The following is a 23,715-nucleotide window of genomic DNA, read 5'->3' on the forward strand; positions in this document are numbered from 1 at the left end:
GGGCCCTCTCCCGCCACACATTTCATAATAATATTATAACAATTTAATAATTAGGTACCTATTAAATGTGAATTGTGAATAATAATAAAAAAAAAAAAGAACGAAACATGGCATACAATACCGACGTACACGTGATTCGGTAGTTATATTGAAGTCAGATTCAAACGATGCACTGTCACATCGTCACCAAGAGACTTAACATCCGCTAGAGTATAATATATATTATATATGGTAAGTTATATATTGTTAAATTGTATGTACCTTTATGACTAACGACAAGTCGCGCACAGCTTATTGCATACCACAACAGAATAACACGACAACAATTTTATAATACTATTCTGTTTGGTATAACACTATTTTTCATAAATCTGTCATGACTAATGACTATATATGTATAAGATTACGGGTTAACCATTACCCTTTTGTGAAGTAGAGTTTTGATGTTTTTATACGTTATTACATTAGTAATTAAGTAGCATCTAAATAGTTAGTATATAATTTCCTATGTTAAGCTTCTACAAAAAAAAAAATACACTGATTAAATATGTATAGAAATATAAGATTAAACATAGGTAAGTACCTACTTACAATTACATTTATTTTTATTTAATTTTTCAAAAATAATTTGTAAATATTGACTTCTTTTTATACTATATTATTATGACTATATAGTATGACTTCAACACATCTAGGTTCCTAAAATTAACTTTAGGGCTTGAAAACGTGTGTACAGAAGTGGTTATTAACATCGCGGTTAAAACCCGAATTTTAAATCAAATACCTAAATAATTATAGGATATCTTCAATTTTTGTTTTTTGATTTTGCGCCATCCGCCTTGTTTAAAAAATTTCGGGACTACGTGGAAAACACAGAGTGCTGGAAGGACTAAACCATTACACATCTGGTTTAAATGAATACAAATTTATAAATAAAAATTTAATTCTTTTATAAATTTATAAATAATTTACAGTGAATTAAGCAACAGGTTAAGTTGAATATGAAACATAATTTTAAAAGGGGGGTAATTTGGGTAAAATTTCAACCAAAGTTTTTGTAAAAATACGTGTAAATAAACACTATGTAGGTAAATGAATAGATTATTATAATTATTTAACTGTGTTATTTGTCAGTACAATATAGAATTAGTAAAATAAATGGTTAATTATAATTATTATAGGATAAATTAATTCTACATGATATATAGGTAATAATTATAATTATAATAAGATATAAAATGAGAAATATCATAGAACAAAATTAACAAAATCGTTTGTCTTTTTGATTTTGGAAATAAAACAACCATACATGTTAGATGTTTATCGACGGTCACAGCGATCGTACGCACACCGTATCGTATCTATCTTCTTCTGGCATGTTTTCTCTTTATGAGTTAACATCGTATAATAAAATATGTATACCTACTTGGATAATAATTTCGATAAAAATGATCAAAATCTAGCTAAAATTCCCCCGTATTTAGAGGTTTTTTTATAGATTAATAGTGAAAATATTCCCGTTCCCCAAAATATGTCTTCCTTTGGATCATCTGCACCTGCAGTGAATAGTGAATTGATTTGTTATCAAACTAAAGTTAAGAAGTAAGAATGTTATCTGTTTTATGAAATTTTGATTTTTCTAAAATTTATGAGAATTACCTACATATTATGATACAGGGGTGGTCAAATTGTGGTGTCCGTTTTATTAACAAAAACCAAAATTTACTTATTATTATTATGAATTTTACTTTATTTTGTGCATATATTTAAAAAAATAAATATTTTATTGTATAGAATACAGATAAAAAAAAACACACACACACACACATATATATATATAAATATGAAAAATTAAATGAATACTTTAAGCTAAATTTATATTATATTTTATTCGATAGTTCGTGAAATTTTATCAAAATAAAATAGGTAATAGGTATTGATCTAATTCTAATACGTAATTTGATTTGTTTATTGGTTGTTGGCTTGTTGTCTGTTATTACATAGATAAAATTATAAAAATTATACAATGTATTTATAAACATTTTAGCTCTTGATATCACGTTTCATGTGGCTCGCATTGCTCGCAAAGATATTCATGTTGATCATCCCTGGGCCCTGTAATAATTTATTTAGTGTTCTGCATAATTTAAAATGTATTCAAAATATATAGGTATTATCCTCCATTAGCCATAATTTTTTTAAAAAAATGTTTGTATTAATATTTAGTTCTTGGTTATATTTGAGTTTATACTGATGGTTGTAGGTCACAAGATAAGGTAACCTTGAACCTATGTAACCTGTAGGCTGTAATATAAACTATAACATACTTTTTTATACCTTATACCTAGTTACCTTTATTAAATTAATATTTGATTTCTTAACATAATATTGTGTTCCGTTTACTTATTTTTAATAACTATTATACTAATAAGTAATAATTAATAGAGTGTTACATTATATTGTTCGTAATTTTTGTTGGACTCGTGGTTATGCTATAATTTTAAATGAATGAAAATGTTCGGTAATTTGTCATGAAAAAAATAATAATCTTACCATTAAATAAAATATATGAATAGTAGGACTTTAGTTAATATACTGGCTAATGCATAATTAGTTATTACTTATTAAATACAATTATTTTATATTATTAATTATATTGATATATTATAGTATATTATACTTATTATTTTATTAGTGATATTACAATATGTCATATTATACTTCTATCCATGCTTACAATAATTTACACTCCTAATATATTATTATAACATGTCCTCCATTGTGCTATATTTAGACTTATATTTTTCCTAGAAAAATAATATAAACATTAATATATTGGCAATAGACTATAGAGTTAACAGATAAAACAAAAATAAATTTGAAATTAATTAGTAGGTACCTATTTGAAGTTATTACTTCAATAAACTATATCTTTCTATGGACTAAAGACATTTAAATGTATTTTAAAATATAAGAAAATGTTTATCTATTTCAATTATTTATGGAGGGGATTTTTTGTAAAAAGAGAATTTATATACTTAACTTATTTATCGATTTATCCTCATCGTATAGATTTGATAACAATAAAATTCTTTACTATAAAATTATTATTAATTATTGATTAGTGATTACCAACCATTACTATATATAGTATATAGTTGCTACTATGTTTTTTCTGAAATTTAATAATTAGACAATAATCAATATTGGAATATAAACGTTTAAGGTACCTATAAGATGCACATAAATTCGTGATAAAATAAAATGTCCATAAATAATTCATAGAATAAATTTGTATACGTAAGATAATGATATAGGTACTTAGGTAGGTACTTGACACTTGTAATTTGCATTAATGATAATTTCATCTTTACTCACTAGTCAATACCGTTTTTTATGAATATTTGCTACCCTGATGCAACAAAAACAACAACAAAAAAAAAAAAATAACACCTCATACCGATTACAAATTGTATGCAATTTAAATGTAAAAAAAATAACCATCTTCTCATAATCACTCACTCTGGATAACAACACTCGGTAGCATGCCCCTAAGGCCTAAATATGATCTTGACATTACTAAATAAATGTATTTGCGGAATGTTGACAATGCCTAATGTTTTCCATTAATCTAATATTATAGAAGATAATAGATACCTTTAGGTTACATACCGATTATTATACAATATAGGTATTAATTATATTATATTATAATTGTTCTGTATGTGATTATTTTTTATATGATACGCTTGTTTTTTATTTTATTTTTTTTTTAACATTTATCAGTATACCTAATACGATATATTATATTTCATTACTATCTGCTGAACAAGCATTCTGATCATCAGCTTGTATAATCGTATATTCGTATGTATAAAATCAGTTAAATATCACAGTTAGTTGTCTCCATTTATACAGGTTCCAATATTAAATATTTTTAACCATCGCTAATTAAAATTGCTTCATTTTCTTTGTATGATTTTAAAAATATATTATATGAAGTTTTTAGAAAAACTACTAACATTGTTTTAGTCATTTTAATTTTATACGTATAATGTATGTACTATAACTATATTATAGTAAGTTAAGACTAAAAAAAATCTTATTTAAGACTTATGTTTTTAGATAAATTAAATGTCGAACCTTGAACAGTAGAGCTGTATACCTAAGACATCAGTCGTTAAGACTAGCCTGCTAACTAAAACGTTTCACGGATATGGAAGAACCAAATATCAAGTGGGTACCAAATTTACGTTCACTCTAAATCCATTTAATATAATAATTGTTAAGAAATAAAATAAAATTTAATAACTAATAGTTACATAGATTAGATAAGCCGTAGTATGTAGAAACAGTACTTAAATTTATTTCCATTTATCCAAACATAATCGTCAATTATATCATAAATACAAATTGATTATAGTATATAACATTTAAAACAGTAATTTCGATACTATCAAAAATTAGTCTAGTATAATATAACAAACCAATTAGGTACATTATGACCATTATGTTTAACATTTTATAAGTGTTCTTCATTGCATGCGTATACATTTTAATTTGCATTTGCATATACATATTGGTTATATTATAAATATATCTAATCATTTAATTAAAATGTATTGATAAAAATTTAAAGGATAGACTAGACAAATAACATACATTGTACATTTTATGTACAAATGTTGTAGTTGAAGATTCGATTTTTTGGTGTCCTATTTGAAAACATTAATATTAAAGTAAGTTATTGTTTTTACATAATTAAATATTGTATAACGTGTAAATGTAGCTTACGAGCTCAGAGCTACGTACAATGTACATAATACCTATTAGGTATACAATTATATAATTAAATTTTTATATAATCTGCAAATTATAATCGTAAACTTTTAAGATGTATATTAATATAATATTTTGGAAGAAGTTACAACAATAATTTCGAGAAGACTAGAAGTACCTTAATTTATTGCCAACGTGTTATACCTATAGATGAAGGTTTGAACGCTTTTGGTGATTATGATGGGCCTTCTATAGGTTATATTTATATGTACACATAAAATATTAATTTTTAAGTTTGAAACCTAACCTAATTTCATTATTAAACGAAATAATAGCGATAAATATGCTTACAGCGAATTTGCCTTTATGAGCAAATACACATAACATTGTAGGTATTAGGCAGAATGTTTTCATAAGAGATACTTCATCATCTCTATCAAATTACAGAATTTGTTTTGAAAAAGTTTTATGTATTATTAACATTTATAGTATTTTTATTTATATATCATATTGCACCGTACTTTAAATAAATCTATTACCTATGGTTTTAATGATATAAAAAAAGTCTTCTTCACTCAAAAATTGTATTTTTGTAGTCGGTAATTTATAATTTTTAATTTGAAGACACTTAATAGTATCGTGTTATTTTATTTCAATGCTTAGCTATTGGCTGTCATGCTGTAAAATAATATGATTTTATAATATAATATGTATACCTAATTATCACTTTTATTGTTTATGCTCTTTAATTGTATGATGTTATAATGATGTATAATCGTTGTCTGATAACTTATTTGCTCAACTGTCAATGCGGCTGTGACGCGAACCGCAAAATAATTTTCTACAATAATTGTAATATGTAATGTGCTTCTCTGTATTTGATTTTGCTATAATGCTGTAATTTACACTTATTATTATTTATACATATTATATAATAATTATTTAAACTAGCTATTAAAAATTTAAGAATAATATTATATGTTATTAATTTAAAATCGATAATTATTGTGGGTGTTGAGTTATTGATGAGAAAACTTATAATTTTATGTAGCATAATATATAAAATAATAGAGGATTTAAATGAAAAACTAAGTATCATTTTTTTCTTTTACATTATACACATAGTCATGACTCATGACTCTTGACTTTTGAGTATAAACATTATATTGGTACGCGGTACGCCTATAGACTTATATAGTATACCAGATAGCTACGTGTAACCATATTTAGGTGCTACCTATAATAAAACCTATGTATGCTATATATTGATGTATTTTTTATTTACAATAATATACATACTGCTTACATAATTAATACAATATTCGATTACTCGATAGTCCTGATTGACGTTTGACTTTAAAATTGTCTTCAATATCTACTTATTATGTTAATACTTTGTAAGTTATCATAGATAACAACCTTCGCCCAACAGGCAACTGCAAATAATTTGATTTAATAATTGAATTGTCTGATTTGCTTCTTAAATTGTATGTCTTAAATTTAAATAATTTAATATTAATATATATATATATATATATATTATATACTAGTAATTATGATTAATTAACCATATTAGATATTTGGATCACATTTCTGTAATAAGTTTAAATCAATTGATCATATAATTATTATTATTTATTACCAACATTAGTCATCAGAACTTCACAGTAGTGTTTCGAAAAACTAATAACTATACTAAAACAAAGTTATTTTTTTTTACTATATTATACTATTATGTAATATGTAATTAGTAATTACGTTGTTTGGTTGGCTATACAAATAACTATAAATCAATAAATCATGCATTACTATTAAAGTATTAATGTATAATACATTTCTTGTATATACTTTGCCATAATAATGTGTAATGTATCTAACACATAAGCAGGTATTTTAGTATAATATAGTATACTTATTACTTATATTAGTGGCGTAATTAAGAGGGATCAGAAAGTACGGATTCATCTGGGTGGCTTGGACCGTTTGTATAGGGGTCCCGAAGTAATACAATGTTTTTCTTTTGACAACTTATAGTAAACTATTGAAATATATATATATTTTTTTTAATAATAATAATTTAAAATATACAATTTTGAATTAATAAAACATGCAATAATATTTTTAAATAATAGATAAAATAATTTTAGTGAAATGAATGCATCCTCCTACCCTTCAGACCTCCCTGCCTGTATGGGGGGCTCAACATTTCGCTCCCGCAACAAAACTTTGAGATTACTCCACTGATGAACTTATATTTATACCTAACCTATACGAATTATAAATGTTTTATTTAATTTGAAAACTATGCCCTTGCAGGGATTATCTATCGACTACAAGACTGTATACTGGAGGGGTTTAGGGGTTCACCCCTCACCTCGAATATTATATTTTGTACTATATAATATTATAATTAAAATAATAATATAATTGTGTATTTTTAGTGGTTCACCGATTTTTAGTTGATTGGAGTTTTAAAAATATTATAACCCCCTCCCAAAAAAATGATCTTGAATATGTGCTTAATCGACTATCCTATATTTTCAACAATATTTTAAATTTATACATATTCTGATACTCTGACTTATTTAATAAATTTATTTGAAAAATTCAAAAATGTATTAAGAACGAAGAAAAAAACTTTCAATACCTATTTCACGAATATCTAAACATTTTTAAACGAATATTTTGGGTTTGTCCTTATGGTAACACTTATCGCTATCAATGACATAATAATAAAAATAATAAAAGTCGATCCGTTAAAAAAAATGATACGAGTAACAATAATAACATTATAATAGTATAATACGCTCCTACCTATAGTTCCTTAAATATTTTATATTTTTATTGCTATAAATTGATTTTATTATGTGTCCTTATTGATACTGTTTGCCGTTTAAATTATTCAGATGTCTATAAAAACTAAAATGTTGAAACACTTGAAATTTACTAATCGTTCTAAACGCCTTGCAGTTCATTTAATTAAACTTAAGCATAATAGATTTACTATTGATATAAGTAAGTTACCTACCTATTATTTATTATGATTTATTCCAGTAGAAATATTTTAAACATTTTTTTTTGTATGTACATTCATATTTAACTATACTATGAATTAGGTATAAAATAATTTATGTAAATTAAATCATCTGCTTTGTATAAAAATAAATTTTAGTTTTTTGTGTTTACCATAATAATATCTTACATATTTTTAAGTTAATATATATTAACTAAAAAAAATTGGTTAATTGGTCTTTAATTAAATACAACAAATATACTAAAAAAGTACTTATCCAAACAACCATACTTTTTGATTATATATGTCTACTATAATATTGATTTCATTGAAAGCTAAAATATTTATTAAGGGTGTGGCTTTAATACCAATGTATTAGTTATTTTATCGAGTGTATAAGATTATTTTTTAGCTATTCTTTATATAAGTATTTTAATAATTTTTACTCTAAATAGTAAAACTACAAGTTTTGAAAGAAAGCCAGTTGGTTTTTATACTGATATTTAAAAAAAGTTCATAATATGATAGATTTTTATATAATATGTTATTAGTAATAACTTTTTTTAAACTTTATTTTCTAGTATGAGTGACTTACGACGAATTACAAGCATGATTCAAAATTATTCAGTATCTTGTCCAGAAAAACCAGACAAGCGGTATTTATTTCAAATTAAAGTGTATTGGCTGTCAATAGTCACTTTACTTAGTGTATTGGTTACCTTTGTGTTTTGTGTTTTATGGACTATACTTTTCAAATTGGAAGATGCTACATCAACACATTGTGGCTATCGAGTTAGTTTATTATAATTTATAAGCACAATATTTTATTTATTTCTTAGTTATTATGTGTATATTATTATGTTTAATAGGTTAAAAATTACTTGCCAACAATATCAACTGCCGTGGGAAATTATCCTGTACAGCGATTTATTTGGACTTTAGTCATAATCGCTCATAGTCCAATAAGGCTTATTGTTGTTGGTATATATTACCAATACTACACTAGTATAATTAAACCATCATTACATTGGTGTGCTGTATTATTAAGATTTTTATCCACTGTTGAAGTATGCTCATTAGTTGTATTATCAATATTTACTTCATCAGATTATTACAGTAAGTAAAGTGACAAACTAGTTATTTAGGTACTTTTAAATACTAGATATTATTTTTATATAAAAAAATGAACTCCTATTTAGTGATTTTTTTTTTTTTGTTTTAGTTTTTATCAAATTTTTCCATGATGTTTTCTTGTATAATTTAAATAATTAATTTTTTTTTTTTATATATAATGCATCCTTGGCTATCTGAGATTTCAAAATATAGAGTTATAGTGATAAATTAAACAATTATTAAAATGTAAATTATACATCTTAAATTAATTTTATTTAAATTCTTATATGACAAGTCAACCTTAAACTCTCAGAAATGATTTATTTTATGAATTACTTGAATTCCATAAATTTGTCTTATCAAAATGGGTATTTTAGATGTGCATAATATTCGCAATATACTATTCTAGACAGTAATACTTTAATTAAGTACTATAGTATAGGTTTAGACTGTTTTGTTTTTATTAAATATTTATTATTTGTTTATGTTTCAATAATTTTAAAATTTTTCTTTTTTCTTTTTATTTAAATTATTACTCACCATCTTAAGGAATATAAAAAACCGCAGAAAAAACTTAACTGCCACATTTCTACATTCATTTAATCAATTAGTTTTGATTTTAATCGTTATCAACTTTTTATACATACAATGTTTATCAGAAGATTCTGACAGTTTAACATTAAAATCACATTTTTGAAGTGTCAAATAAGAGTGATAAATGCTATATAATACTTATTATTATGTGAAAAATTTCTAATAGGTTGTCTATCTTCCATATTATTGGTTGTATATTTTGATATTTTATCTACATTCTTAGTATTTCCAATTATGATTTAAATTAGTAACCTTTAAAGAGACTTAGTATCTTTTACTAATAATTTTGTTTTATTATATTATTATTATTTGAGTTAATACTTGAACATAATATAGAAGTTATTTAATCAGTATTTTTTTTTGAGTTATTTTCTGGTTTGATGTTTATGTAGATATAGTGATTTTTTGTTATTGTAAGTAAGTGCCTAAGTAAAATTAAATCTTTTCTTTAAAATATATTGGATTTAATATTTTTTTTCTGATAAGAAAATAACTAAGAATGAATATTATGATTTAATAATTGAAACATTTAAGGTATTATAATAAAGACATTTTTATAATAATAACTAATGAGTTATAACTTAAAATATTATTTATATTATTTTTTTTTTAATTTTAGTGTATATTTATGATTTAATTGTATTATTTTAAGGTATTCATGAAAAAAGTTTTGTCACATTTATTTGTGCTTCTGAACTTAATATGGTTATTTCTTCTATCTTATTGAAAAAAGGACGTATTACTAAAACAGTTATGACAAAATTAGAAGTGCGGTCATTAAAATATAAAATATATTTTACTGTTTTCAATATGACCAGCTTTGCGATTGCTGGATATTGTTTTTTACGACATAATGCTTACTGTGAATCTGGTGGTATGTACTTTAACAAAAGTACTTTTCTAATGTACATATACATATGTATATATTGTATTTACTTATTGAGTTGTATTTAATTTCAGTGTATACATTTTTTGCTCTCTTTGAGTATTTAGTTGTGTTGAGCAATATGGCATTCCATCTTACATCAGTTTGGGATCTAGCAGGTGTATCATTGGTGATTGACGATAATTTAAACCTCACCTATCGATGACTGAAGTCTAAGTATATTTAGTATAGTGCTATGAGATACAAACCAAACATCATGTCTATTGTTTGATTATGTGCCTACTAAAATGTGATATTAATACCAAATCAAATTATAGAAACACAATTAAGATATTTTAATTGTTTTAATTTTTATATTAACAAATAGGCTATAGTATATTAGTTTACATAAAATATTGGTATCTGACTTAACATAAAACATGTTTAAGATTGTTATGTTTTAATTAGTTGGTAAGTATTATTTTATGAGAATATTTTTTATTAAATGCTATAAGAAAGTAATAATTTTTTTGTTAATATACATTACATTTTTATTAAAAGAAATATTTCTAAGCTAATTAATAATTATTGATATATTTATATTTATAAAAATATTGTTAATTAAAATGAATCTCATATTTTTACACAACTTTTTTTATGAAAAAAATATATTTTAACGTTCTGTCTGCTAGTCTAATTTATTTTCTAAAATATATTGGTAGTTATAAAGCAGTAAAATTATTAGAAGAACTAACAAATTAGTTTTTTATGAAAGTTATTTGTAGGAATATTTTTATATGTTTATGATTCCTGTACGCTTTATTAATTTTAAAACTTATTTTTTTTTTTTTTTAATATTTAAGCACATACAGTATAAATACAAAATAATATATATTTGTTATATCGGTATTAGAGTACAATATATTGTTGAATAAATATTGAATGTTTTTATTTTTGTATTATGAATCTTTATTACTAGCTATACAAATTTAAAATAATACATTATATTTTTTTATACATTCAAAGAATTCTTTGATAGTTGATAGTTTTATCAATTATACATTTTTTTTTAAGTTTTTTAACTTTATGATATTGTCTTTGTAAGAAATTTTGATTTGGGAAATAATTTTCATAGTTATTATAACAAAACAAAATATAGTATTATTTACCTACTTTCTAGTTAATAATTCTTTGTTGTAACTTCTTATAAGCTAATTCATATGTTATATGGGCGACTAACTAAAAACACAATTTAGTCTCAAGCAAGAAATATTAAATTTTCAACCTAAATTTTAATTAAGTTACGTTTTTAAGTCTATTACTATGTGTAGTTTTATACAGTTATGAATACATTTTAATGATTGAACTATTATATTGGAAATTGTGATTTAATTTTAATTTGTTATACAAAACCAGTAGCTATAAGTAAGGCTACAAATTGAATTTAAAATCTTATTATTTACTGTGCTACTGTATCTTGATAATAATTTGGTTTTAATACCAGTTTAATTCATTAATTTTATATTAAAATTATTTTTAATTTTTGAGAAAATATTTAGAAATAGTGGATCAGTATTATGCTTTTGCTGTGCGTGTGTGAGTGTGTGTGTGTGTGTGTGTGTTTGGAAAGAAGAAAAAATTACTCTATAACATCATACATATCAAACATATCAAATATCCATATCAACATATGGATCACCAATTAATATTTTTGGAGAGTCACAGTAGCTCAGCCACTTAAGGGGTTTAAAAAGTTTTCAGGAACGATTAAAATGTAATGTATAATAGATATATATGTTAATCAAAAGAAAATATAATTTTACTAAGTGATGTTAAATACGTACCTATTTTGAATTCAACTTGTTCGTAATTATTTTTCCTTTATTAGTTAAATTTTTTTTTTTTTGATTTAAATATGACTTAAAGAAGTCAATTTTAAAAGCTGTTGCTACTACATTTAAAGTGTTACTGGTTATTAAATTCTTTGACAATGGATGTTCAATTATCATTTTATTAACAGATCTAAGCTGTGTTTGATATTATATTTTAATATAAAAAAATTGTCTGACATCTAGTTATTTTTATAAAATATTTATTGATTTTCTAGTTTAATCTTCATTTTTAATTCGCTTATGAGTTATGACATACATTTTATTGTTAAAATTTAAAAATATCAAATTGTGTTTGGGTGTTTATAAAATATAGTACAGATTTGATAAGTTCTTCGACATTTTTTCTATTGATTTACCTCTATAATTAATAAATAGTGATACAGACATTCAATAATTTTAGAGAATTTTGCTTATTGATATTATAATTGTTTGAACAGGTGAATCTCAACTTCATATTACTTGTCATTTTTAGGTATGAAATTTTTTTTCAAGTGCACAGTCAACACAATAAGAGTGGGTTTCCTGGTTGATCGCAATTACGTGCCTATTATATACTTCAATATATTTTATAACATTATCTTTATGCATTAATGTCTTAAAACATTTTACAAATGTTATAGGTAGGGTTGATGGCATTGAGAATATAACTGAAATTTAATTATAAACTGCGGAGATAAGACCATTATAACGAATACAAGAAACGCCCTAATCTGATGGCATATATTAATTTAGTAGCATCTTTCAATGTTAAGTACCCATCTATTACTTTAATCAATGTATAATATTTGTTCATGTGAAAATGTAGTGTGCATACTAACACAGGTACGTATTTATTGATGGCAAATATGTAATGTTAATTTAATATTTAAAATATATATCCATTAGTGGCGAATGCTGACTCCGAAGTATGGGAATGTTCATTTACAATAATGTATTATAGTCCTATTTAATTTATAATGACTAAATAATAAAATTGTTATACACTTGTACACGTAAATTATATAAATCATTGATGAAGCGCAACACAATGATCCCTGGGTACCGCGGCTGTTAGTGAAGCGGAAATAACAGCGAAATCAAAAGTTGTATAGCTTGCGTACACTGCTTTGCATGCCTAAATGTTAGCTACAATTAAGAAAAACACAGATAAGTATAACTTAAATAAATGAAAATTTTCTCATACATTATGTTTTTAAATGTATTATATTATATTATTGACGACAAAATATTTTTTTTATTTTTACTAATAATGTTTAATGTTTATATTCTTAAACATGCAATAACGCATGCTGAGTATATCCGGAGAATTTGCCACTGATATCCATTATCCATTGTACATTACATAAGTAACGAATCATTGAATTATAATAAGTATATTATATATATATATATATACAATAAACTATAATAATAAATGTACATTATAAGAAAAGCGTGTTGGGTATTATTAGAAAAATGTGTTAAGATGCATATAATCTATTCTAATGTAATCTCGATAGGTATTCTTATTTACGATTAATGTAGCTTGTCTGTGACTATATTTTGAAACGTATTCCAAAAGCAAATATTTAGTTATTGAAAAAAAGTTGTATATTTATATGTTTTATTTTAAATTTAATATTACATTGGATGACATATTATTATATTAATATTGACGTTTTGAACTCCTGAATGAAACTATTCTTTAACGATGAATGTTCATTACATTAAAATGCATGCTATTTTTCCTGGGGAAGGAATTTCCAATTACTATGCATCGAAACATATTTATAAATTTTGCATAATATAAAACAAACCTCTCGTGTTGTGTAGGTACAATGGTACATAATCTAAATATACAATAGTAAGTACGATCGTATTTTGTGTTATGAGCCATACATATTTGTGATACCATATTATATTATGATAGAGGTTGGTTCCCAACCTTTTTTGACTCGTGGCAGCTTAAAGTATTTTATTAAATTCGGAGGCACCCTATAATAGTATATCGTGTATTTATATTTATATTTTATAACTTCAGTGTTCTTTAACCAATCATATTAGAATATTATACACACGTTACACATATTAAAATATAGGTAAAAAAAAAATTGGATATTTTTAATGTAAATAATTATTTACCGAAATACTAAATAGGTAACTAAATAAGTAAATTTTGGAACTAATTAGGTTGTTAATGAGACATTTAAGCTTGTTCTTTTTTACACAAATTCTTTGTTTGTGGTGTTAAATTGTTGAAAAAAATTCTCATTTTCTCTTCAATCAACTCAAGTTTCATTCGTTTATTTGTTTTTATATTTACAAATGTGGAAAATTCTTGTTAATATTATGACGTTGAAAATAGCAATTATATTCGTAGAGCTTTTTTTCCAATATTAACGATATTTAGTGTGCATCATTTTAACACGAATCCTAAATTCATATATTTTTTTTTAATATCATTGCATTAAGTTTTACCTATAGTTTTGATTTGTATTTACATATTTTACAATAAGTAAATTATATAATATTTAAATGATGGGAAGGAGAAGTCAGCCATTAGAGGTACCCGTGAATAAATTAATTTATTGAAACATTTTTGTGTAGGTATATTTTTTCAAATTGTGAAAAATGTGTATGATTTATATTATTTGAAATAATTTCACGGCATCTTCAATTTAAGTTAGCGACACCGCCTTGGTTGAGAACTTCTGTAGTTCTGTATTATGAAACGTACGAATGTTGTATAATGCAGAATACCGATAAATAGCGATACCTATCGTTCAGATTAACTTGTTATGTTTGTCATTTCCAGAATACTCTCTTAGTCCATTCACAAACCCAGGACATGGGTGTATATGTAATTTTTACTTTTATACAGAGGCACGTAGTATGCAATGCGTATACTGCGGGGTCCACGTATAAATCCTTATTAGTAGGGATTCCAAGCCCGCTGGAATGTAATTTAATCTAAAGCTTATTTAATTCTACACGGCTAAATTCAGGATCATCATAATGTAACGAACGATCTTGCTGGAGTTTAATTCCGAATGATTATGTTTCGGTTTCTTTGTGTGTTTTTCAAAATTGCGTAGGTAGGTAGGCGACCGTCCCAAATCCGGCCACGCATCGCAAGTAAAACAAATGGTCTGCGATCTACTCAAACGCTTATCATATTGGGATAAGAATTTTTACAGAAAGGAAAAAATTATAGAGCGAGTTGTTAATGCCAGAATAAATCGTTTTAGATGTTGTGCTCTATGCTGACAATAAAATAGTTCTCAGTTATAGTAGTTATACCATACGCTGATGATATATTATGTAATATTGTAATGTTTTTAGACAGTAGATTGTAAGTTGGTAGTTATATGCACATTTCATAAAATATAAATTATAAAAGAACTCCAAGAATAATAATATTTATTTGATTTTTTTTAAAACAAAGAGTTTTTTGCTTTACCTACATGTGTATAATATAAGCTCAACAATTAAACATTAATACAATAGTTAGGGGTACCTAGCTATATTTATATATATGATATAATTTTTGAAATTGACTGATAATAAATGTTATTTTTCTGATTAATATTGTTGTTCAGTGTACCTACATGGATAGAATAAACATAATATCTAATAATATATTAGGTTTGTACGTATTATACAATATTATATCATATAGTCGGACGCAGCTTGTATATAATATAATATATATTAATGTCGATACGAAAGAAATATTATCAGTGAATGGTATGCTCACAATGTGTATGTGTATAGGCTATACCTACGAAACAGTATATAGGAAGTTGGTTTGTGCACGAGGCTTTGCAGAAAAATTGATTTCGTTTCTTTTCGCTTTCCCCGCATTTTGCTGCCATCGTCCTTTGTCCCTGCCGCCACAGCCGGTGTATGCGATATACGTAGGTATCGGTAATATAATATGGTAATATCGCCTGCTGGGTTGGTGTGAAATAGTGCTACGGGTAGTCGTTAGTAGGGGAGACGGTCGGTTTGCATAGGTAAATTTTCCGACTCTGATATTAGTCAATTTTATTGTAAAAAAAAAAACGAAATTCGTTGTTTAAAATATTAATATCGAGTACCACTCTCCCTCCACTCCTTCTGTATACACTCAGCTTACAGCAGAAGCTTAGGGTCCTTGCTCTTATGTAACTTTTGTACCTATGTATAAAAACACGTTCGATCAATCGAAAGTATTGTACTTTGTATTATATATTATGGTATTTGTTCTCAAAACCATTCTTGACTCAATTGTTTATTGAATCTAGTATGTTAAAACTTAAAATATCCCACAATCAAAATATTCACGATCAAAATATCAAAATTTAAAAATGTAGAAAAACGTTTATAAAAACACGAACATTTTAAAACGTCAATAAACCCAAATAATATAACTATATTTTACACTGCCTATATTTTTTAATAAAATTAACTCAAGTATTAAATTATTAAATTACAATCACACAATAACATTTTTTAAAAAGTAAAAAGATTTACATACATTTAGTGAGTTGATTTTGTTCATGTTAAATAAAATATGTGACACAAAAATGCAACAGATGAAACTATAAAGTCGCACATCGTGATTACTATCTACTATTGATGTGAAATGGTTATTACAATGCAATTTTTACTTATATTCATAATATGTGTTTTTATTTTATTTTTAAACGATATTTTTAAATTAAACTCAAAAATGTACATAAAAACTCTATTTTGGAATTTGTCAACTCTTTTGTGACACGTGAAGAGGTTGAGTAATCATGACTAAATTTAACATAAATAACTTACTCGTAGCAATGAGCAAAGTGGGGGTAAGATATTGAAAATGTTAATATTTTTTTTCCTTATAAATAAGGACAACCCTTATACATTATATATATATACGTGTTATACGTGTGTGTGTGTGTGTGTGTAATTGGTTTGTATAATATATTTTAATATATTTCAAGAATGGAGTACACAACATGTTACTCTACAGGTATTTGCAAGCTATATCCTGATATCTGTATTTCCCCCTACGCAATCCCCCTTACTTGTAAGTAAGTAGGTATCTACCTGCCTATGATTCCGTTATCGATATCGTATTTTTACTACGTACACATATTGTACGTATCAATAATTTCAAACATACACTTCGAAAGAAAAATATACACAAGAAATGCTTTTAAGATTCATGCGCGTGCGTGTTTACGTTTGTGTATGTGTGTGTGTGTCTTGTGTGTGTTGTGTTGTGTATATGATGAAGGGTTGTTATTATTGTTTTTGTAACTTTTGAATTATGTAACTTGTATCGATAATATAGATGAGAGCTATTAAAATAATAATAATAATAAAAGTGTAATGCGAATGAACTGTAAATAGTTTATTGTATAGTACCTAAATTTTATATGTTTGCGAACAATTGCAGATGCCCAAGACTTCGCGAATTGCAAGCACGAGTTTTCTATAAAATCACTACAGAGATTTTAAGATTACTGTTTCCCTATAGGCGTAAGAAGGTTGGTACCTACATAATTTATAAGCGTACAAAATGTTTGGTTATCCATTTAGTCCTTTTGTTGCAGAGAAGCAGCAAGCTCACACCATAATATGCAATCGTATAAAACAAATCAGTAACGGTGTATGCCGGTATGGTAAGTGTAGTCAGTAGAAAACCCGCGTTAATCTTAAGCTTTAAACCCATTTACAATATGCACATATATTGTCACAGTCAAATACATAGGTACGAGGTACCTATAATATAACCATATGTACATTAGGTTAGTACCTATGGCACTACTACACGTGTAGCTATACATTACACGCTGCATAATAAATCAGTATAGTCTGACGTTTATTCTACCGAACAATTATTGTTGTAATTATTACCGTCTACACATACGTTTATACTGCTTTATATTTGGGATCGGTTGCAGTAAAAATAAAATTGCATAATATATATATGAAATACGTACGTACGTCATACGCATAAAAAACACCATTGTATTTGTAAATATTTGACATCGGGAGTGTAAGACTGAGGACTGTGCGTCGGTTTATTAGAATACATAATATTATATGGACATAATATTGTATAGTTTCCTCTAGAGTTTTTTCCTACATATTTAAATAAAAAAAATAAATATTTTAATATAATTTATTTTATTTTCAAACGAATAAGTAATATTCTAAACACTAATAGGTACCTACACTATATGGCGCTGTTCAACATTGTTTCATAATAACTAATAAGACTTATTATTATTTTTTTTAAATTACTTATTATTATTGTTTGGTGGTTGTAGTCAAATTACTTATTTAATAAAATTTTACTTATTTTATTCTATCATTGCTGCAGAATGTGATGTATTTAATCTCCATGGTTGTCAATAGATTAAATACTTATCTAAAGTGTATCTTACATTTTTAATTAAACAAGCAAAGAGTACTAGGAACATAATGTAATGTAGAAAGTAAATTATATTTTTGTTACTATTATAAATTTAATCATAGATTTGTTAATAAAATAAATAATAATGAGAAATCATCAATTTTTGTTTTTAAACGTTCGCAAGTAACAATTATACTTAAACTAGTGTGTTGTTATGCATTAAATAATACATGCGTTTTGTCATCTGCCCAATGGTTTGTCTGCTCATCACTCTACATTAATATACAATATTATGAATTAATATATAATTTTACTTTTCGGGTATACATTTTGAATAGTGAATACAATTATAATATAAATAAATAATTATACCCAATATTTAGTATTCTTTTGTAATTATTTAAAGTTGTTTTTGTAGTCCATACTGTTATCTTGGAACATACCGGTTTAATGTGCAATCCTATACCATTTATATCAGTTATAACAGTTGCAAATTTATCACCAACTACTTGTAGAACCTACACAGTAATGTATAATATTATGTATTTTTTATTTTTTTTTTTTTTTATAGATTTTGATGGAAGTAGCTGTAGGTATTTATTATAGGCAATGTGTACGTTTTATAATGATGTTGTTTTTTAATTTTTTTCTGATGATACTTTTTCAAGTAAAAGGAGAACTCCATAAAATTTCGTGTAACCCTATCTATCAATTAGGAACCGATTTTAGTTGTTTCTATTAAAAGTCGGATTTTTAAGATTTTTAATAATAGTTTTTTTGTTTTAATTTTTAATTAATTACTATTAAGATCGTTAAGAATAATTGGTAGGTACATGTCGAAGAAATTAATCAATCTTGCTTAGATTCATCCATATCTGAATTTGTTTTAAAATGCGATTATTAGGTACTCATTAGTCATTCATCAATATATTCAAAATAAGATAATATTAATAATAATATTGGTATAACTACATTAGGAAAAATTAGTTTAATCTTCAGTATTAAAAATATAATAAAATATTCTTAGACTTATAGGCTGACATCATAATTGTTTTTCCTACAATCCTACCTATGTATTCAATAATTAAATACTTCCATAAAAATGACCTATCTACTCAATGATGTGGTACATTCAACACCTATTACACAACCGAGTGAATTAGTTTTTAAATTTATTATTAAAGTTTTGAATTAACTTAAAAATTAAAATATAATTTCTAATTTAAGAGTAGCTTAAAGTTTTTTTAGTTAAAAGTCTGAAATTTTGTTTAACTAATATTATTAATTATATTATTTAACATATTATATCCCTTTAAAATGTTAAAGTTTTATACGTACCATATTATTCCATATATTATGCAAATTGTGGTTATCTTTCAATATGATTATCCAACGCCCTGCATTTTCGTTACTTTTGTGTTCCCATGCGGGTACGCTCTTTTCATTAAACACAAATAAACATGTGTTTAAAAATTTTACTGATGGTTGAATAATATGGCCAAGAACTCTATAGACATGTTTATATTACTAGAGCTATTATTAACAGTTATTGGATAAATTCTATAAAATATTTTTAGTACAATTAAACTATTCGTGAATATTGTGATTTAAGATTATCTGTGTAAAATATTAAAATAAAAACAATAAGTGGTTGTTTTATAACATCTAAGATATCGCGGAAATGTCGAAGACATTTTATGAATTCTATGTTATATTTTTACTCAAAAATAATATTTAGACTGCCTAATACTCCGTCTATATTTATTATTATTTATATTAATTTTATTTACTTTTAACTCTTATTATACTAATAATAATACTTGTTTTAATGTATTGATGTAAGTCTTGAAATTTCGTGAATTTTATAGAAATTTCCGAGAATTTCAAAATTTACGCAAATAAAGATATGGAATGTAGCCTATTTGTTTTAATCAAATTTAATAGATTTTAAATTAACTTAAATTATAAAAACTATCAATATACAGTATTACAGTTATCTTATAAAAATGTTATTAATTACTAATTTTGATATTATTTATTCTTTGAATTTTTTTGATAAAAGTCAATCTACATAAAGTAGGTATTGGATTATTTTCATTTGTATTTTACAAAATAAGAATCAATTATTTTTTTAAAACCAGAGTAATTAAAAATGTAGCATTAATTAATAACTGTAAACTTACTTCCATAAATGAGTAATATCTTGAACAGTTTCAATTTTAGTCAATGATTCTTCCCATGGATATTTTAAATTAGATTTTAAAGGATCTCTATACCAAAATGTCCAAGAGCTTATAGGATATACCATTGCAACATCTGAATATAATGATTCAGTAGAATTAATAATATTTGCATCAATTTTTATGTTTTTTTTTAATTTTTTGTATTCATCAGATATATTTGGTGTTGGTTTTATAATATTATTCGAATCGGTAATAATTTGAGGATACTCGAACTGAAAATAGACGTTAATACGGTTTGTAATTAGTATAAAATTAGATATGCAATAAGTGTATTATTTTATCATGTTACTGTTATATTTAAGTGTCATTTAACCAATTTCTACTATGATAATTTTATTTTATAAACAAAGATTATTATTATTTTAAAACATACGGAGAGCCATACTTGTTATATTATAGAAATACAATTAATAACCCATTTCATTATTAATGGTTTTAATTTATATTTTTATTAACTACAGTTATTATGGATGAATATAGTTATAAAGTTAAAGTTATAACTTATAACCGATTAAAATTAATAAATTTGAACATTTTTTCATAATCATAGCTAATTTTATATAAAAAAAATATAGATTTTATTTTTACGCTTTTACTCATACAAATATTAATTAGTCGTTATTTATTATATACCACACTACAAATATCCGTGTAATGAACAGTTTTATATAACGCAGATTAATTTGATGAATATAAATAATTTTATTAATTCATTACACAGTACACGTTAGGTCTTAGGTGATTATTTAACTTGAGAAACTATCTTAATGCATATTATTCACAAAAAAATTACCCGATAAGTTTTATGTAAAAAAAAATAAAATCCATGTTTAAAGGATTTTTTAAATATAATTGTATAAATCAAATTAAATTGAATAATTTGTCTATATACTAACAATATAACGAGCTATTGAAGTATAGATGCTTTATATTGCTTTAATTTCTCACATGATAATTTAAAAATTGTACAACGATATTATGACATATGACTATATTCCTAATATAAATTTCCTGACTATATTATAAATAAGTTATTAATTTAAAATAATACCTGATCATTTTTTTTTAGACTATATTCCATCGTAATATATTATAAGATGTAATGTCATACACTATTTATTGTTACAAAACATAATATAACCATTAAAAATCGATTATAAAAAAATATGATTAATAAATAAATAATTTTTGATGTCAAGGAAACAAGATATTGTATAGGACTGAATAAAATATGGTATTTGAAATTGTTCAATATTCTACTTATTAATCATTAGAAATGTACGTATTTGTTTTTTTGTCACTACAGACACATTGGTATATATACGTACTCAACTATAGTGAAAAATGGTTACATGAAAAATATTTAATTTTAATTTTTTTAAAAATTTTAATTAAATTCCAAATAATGATTCATAATTTAAATTATCTATTACCTATATAGTTATTATTATTTATTATTATTATTATATATCTTATGGTTGATGCATATATATATATATATATATTATATATTATATTATAAATAATATTTTGGTTTTAATAATTTACTAGGTATAGTAAATTATACTTTATAGTGATCATAACTACCTATACATATAACACTAACTATAGGTATTTTTTAATTAAATATTTTATCACTATAGAATATTTGTTTAGATAAATTGCCATGGTTACAGTATTTTTGCTTTTGTTTTTTTGTGCTTCAAACTAGACAAAACTATATAATATTATGTGTCCTTAAAAGTATTCTAATATAAAATTAATGTACTCAGCACTATATTTTTCTTTTATTGACGTTATTTTTTTCGTAATATGAAACCTATAATTTGTCTTATCCTTAAGTTTCTACATTAAATTGAAATTATCAAGCGTTTTGTCTTGATCCGTAATTCATTATTTACAACTTGACCTTTTTTTTCGAATTCTCGTGTTTCTACGAGCTCTTTAATTTTTCAACCTCGTTCTTTTCCGATATAATTATACCTTTATGGCTATATATATGTAGGTATATATTTATAACAAGTGTGTCCTATTGGTGTATATTCACGAGTAATTTATAGCTAGACCCCTCTTTATACCGAGTAGGTATCAGGCGATCGGTGTGCCAGCACATGAAACATATCAAGAGGAAATTAAATATTTATCGTTAACAAAAATTGAAAAAAAAATACTGCGAACAAAAGAAACTATTGTTGTTGTTATATTTTTGGTTTATTCCGAAACAATGCTTTTATTATTGGATATTTACATCATAGAAGAGGAAAAGTTGTAAACAATATACCATTCACTATACCTACATTGATAATAAATAAATGTTTTTTCAAAAACCGGATCCATAAAATATGAAATTAAACGGGATATTTTAATGTTCATCTGTCTTGTCATATCGTATGAGTTTCCACTATTATACGGTTTCACCCACATTTTAGCCGTCAATTTGCCACTGCTCGTTCAAACAATTTATATTATTGTGGTTTTCCCGCGCACCTGGGAGCCCTTATACCTTTTTCTGACAGCGGGGCCCTTATGTATAATATAGAGAGGTGGGTAGCTTTTTTTAACGCTCGAAATCCAAAGCATCATTCTTCAACGTCAAATGCAAACCGATATCTTTGAAACGTGTCAATACTTGGACTTGACCTTTGTTGTAGATTTACTATTGTATATTGTATTTTACCTTTTAAAATGTTATTGGCATAATATTATTTATTTTGTCCTAATGATTATTGTATATATTTAAAATCCTTCTAAGAAAAAAATTTGTATGAATTTAAATTAATAATTATTAACATTGACGGAGAAACACATTAATTGATAATGATCAAAATATAAGCAATGGCCAATGG

The 23,715-nt window shown here is 24.7% G+C and overlaps 2 protein-coding genes across 6 annotated transcripts; one reads left to right on the top strand and one right to left on the bottom strand.

Annotated features, from left to right (window-relative positions):
* The first annotated feature begins 64 nt into the window (after positions 1 to 64).
* Positions 65 to 11,736, top strand: LOC114119253 (post-GPI attachment to proteins factor 2). Of its 4 annotated transcripts, none has more exons than XM_027980757.2 (6): positions 65 to 231; positions 4,126 to 4,236; positions 8,374 to 8,584; positions 8,662 to 8,908; positions 10,152 to 10,373; positions 10,460 to 11,736. In XM_027980757.2, exons 2-6 carry the CDS (start codon positions 4,217 to 4,219, stop codon positions 10,588 to 10,590), a joined length of 831 nt encoding a protein of 276 aa, XP_027836558.2. In that variant the 5' UTR covers positions 65 to 231; positions 4,126 to 4,216; the 3' UTR covers positions 10,591 to 11,736. The 4 variants fall into 4 exon arrangements, with proteins under 4 accessions (XP_027836558.2, XP_050060061.1, XP_027836560.2 ...); XM_050204104.1 differs by lacking the exon at positions 65 to 231 and adding an exon at positions 3,896 to 4,056; XM_027980759.2 differs by lacking the exons at positions 65 to 231; positions 4,126 to 4,236 and adding an exon at positions 4,628 to 4,739.
* LOC114119208 (uncharacterized) lies at positions 6,128 to 22,052 on the bottom strand. 2 transcript variants are annotated; one of them, XM_027980700.2, is made up of 5 exons: positions 21,921 to 22,049; positions 20,810 to 21,081; positions 19,965 to 20,133; positions 18,999 to 19,144; positions 18,693 to 18,898 (listed from the first exon to the last, which is right to left on the bottom strand). In XM_027980700.2, the coding sequence occupies exons 1-5, from the start codon at positions 21,948 to 21,950 to the stop codon at positions 18,823 to 18,825; spliced, it is 693 nt and encodes a 230-aa protein (XP_027836501.2). In that variant the 5' UTR covers positions 21,951 to 22,049; the 3' UTR covers positions 18,693 to 18,822. The 2 variants fall into 2 exon arrangements, with proteins under 2 accessions (XP_050060062.1, XP_027836501.2); XM_050204105.1 differs by lacking the exons at positions 18,693 to 18,898; positions 18,999 to 19,144 and adding an exon at positions 6,128 to 6,215 and having other exon boundaries at positions 21,921 to 22,052.
* Between the last annotated feature and the right edge of the window lie 1,663 nt (positions 22,053 to 23,715).

This window comes from Aphis gossypii, chromosome 3, assembly GCF_020184175.1.
Source record: "Aphis gossypii isolate Hap1 chromosome 3, ASM2018417v2, whole genome shotgun sequence".
Taxonomy (NCBI): domain Eukaryota; kingdom Metazoa; phylum Arthropoda; class Insecta; order Hemiptera; family Aphididae; genus Aphis; species Aphis gossypii.

Bases quoted from the DNA above. Each gene is read 5' to 3' on its own strand.
- LOC114119208 (XM_027980700.2), bottom strand. From the start codon at position 21,950: ATGGAATATAGTCTAAAAAAAAATGATCAG. The intron at 21,082-21,920 runs GTATTATTTTAA...GTCTATTTTCAG, and splicing joins GTCTAAAAAAAAATGATCAG to TTCGAGTATCCTCAAATTAT. The intron at 18,899-18,998 runs GTATAATTATTT...ATATTAATGTAG, and splicing joins AAAAGAATACTAAATATTGG to AGTGATGAGCAGACAAACCA.
- LOC114119253 (XM_027980757.2), top strand. From the start codon at position 4,217: ATGGAAGAACCAAATATCAA. The intron at 4,237-8,373 runs GTGGGTACCAAA...TTTATTTTCTAG, and splicing joins ATGGAAGAACCAAATATCAA to TATGAGTGACTTACGACGAA. The intron at 8,909-10,151 runs GTAAGTAAAGTG...TATTATTTTAAG, and splicing joins TACTTCATCAGATTATTACA to GTATTCATGAAAAAAGTTTT.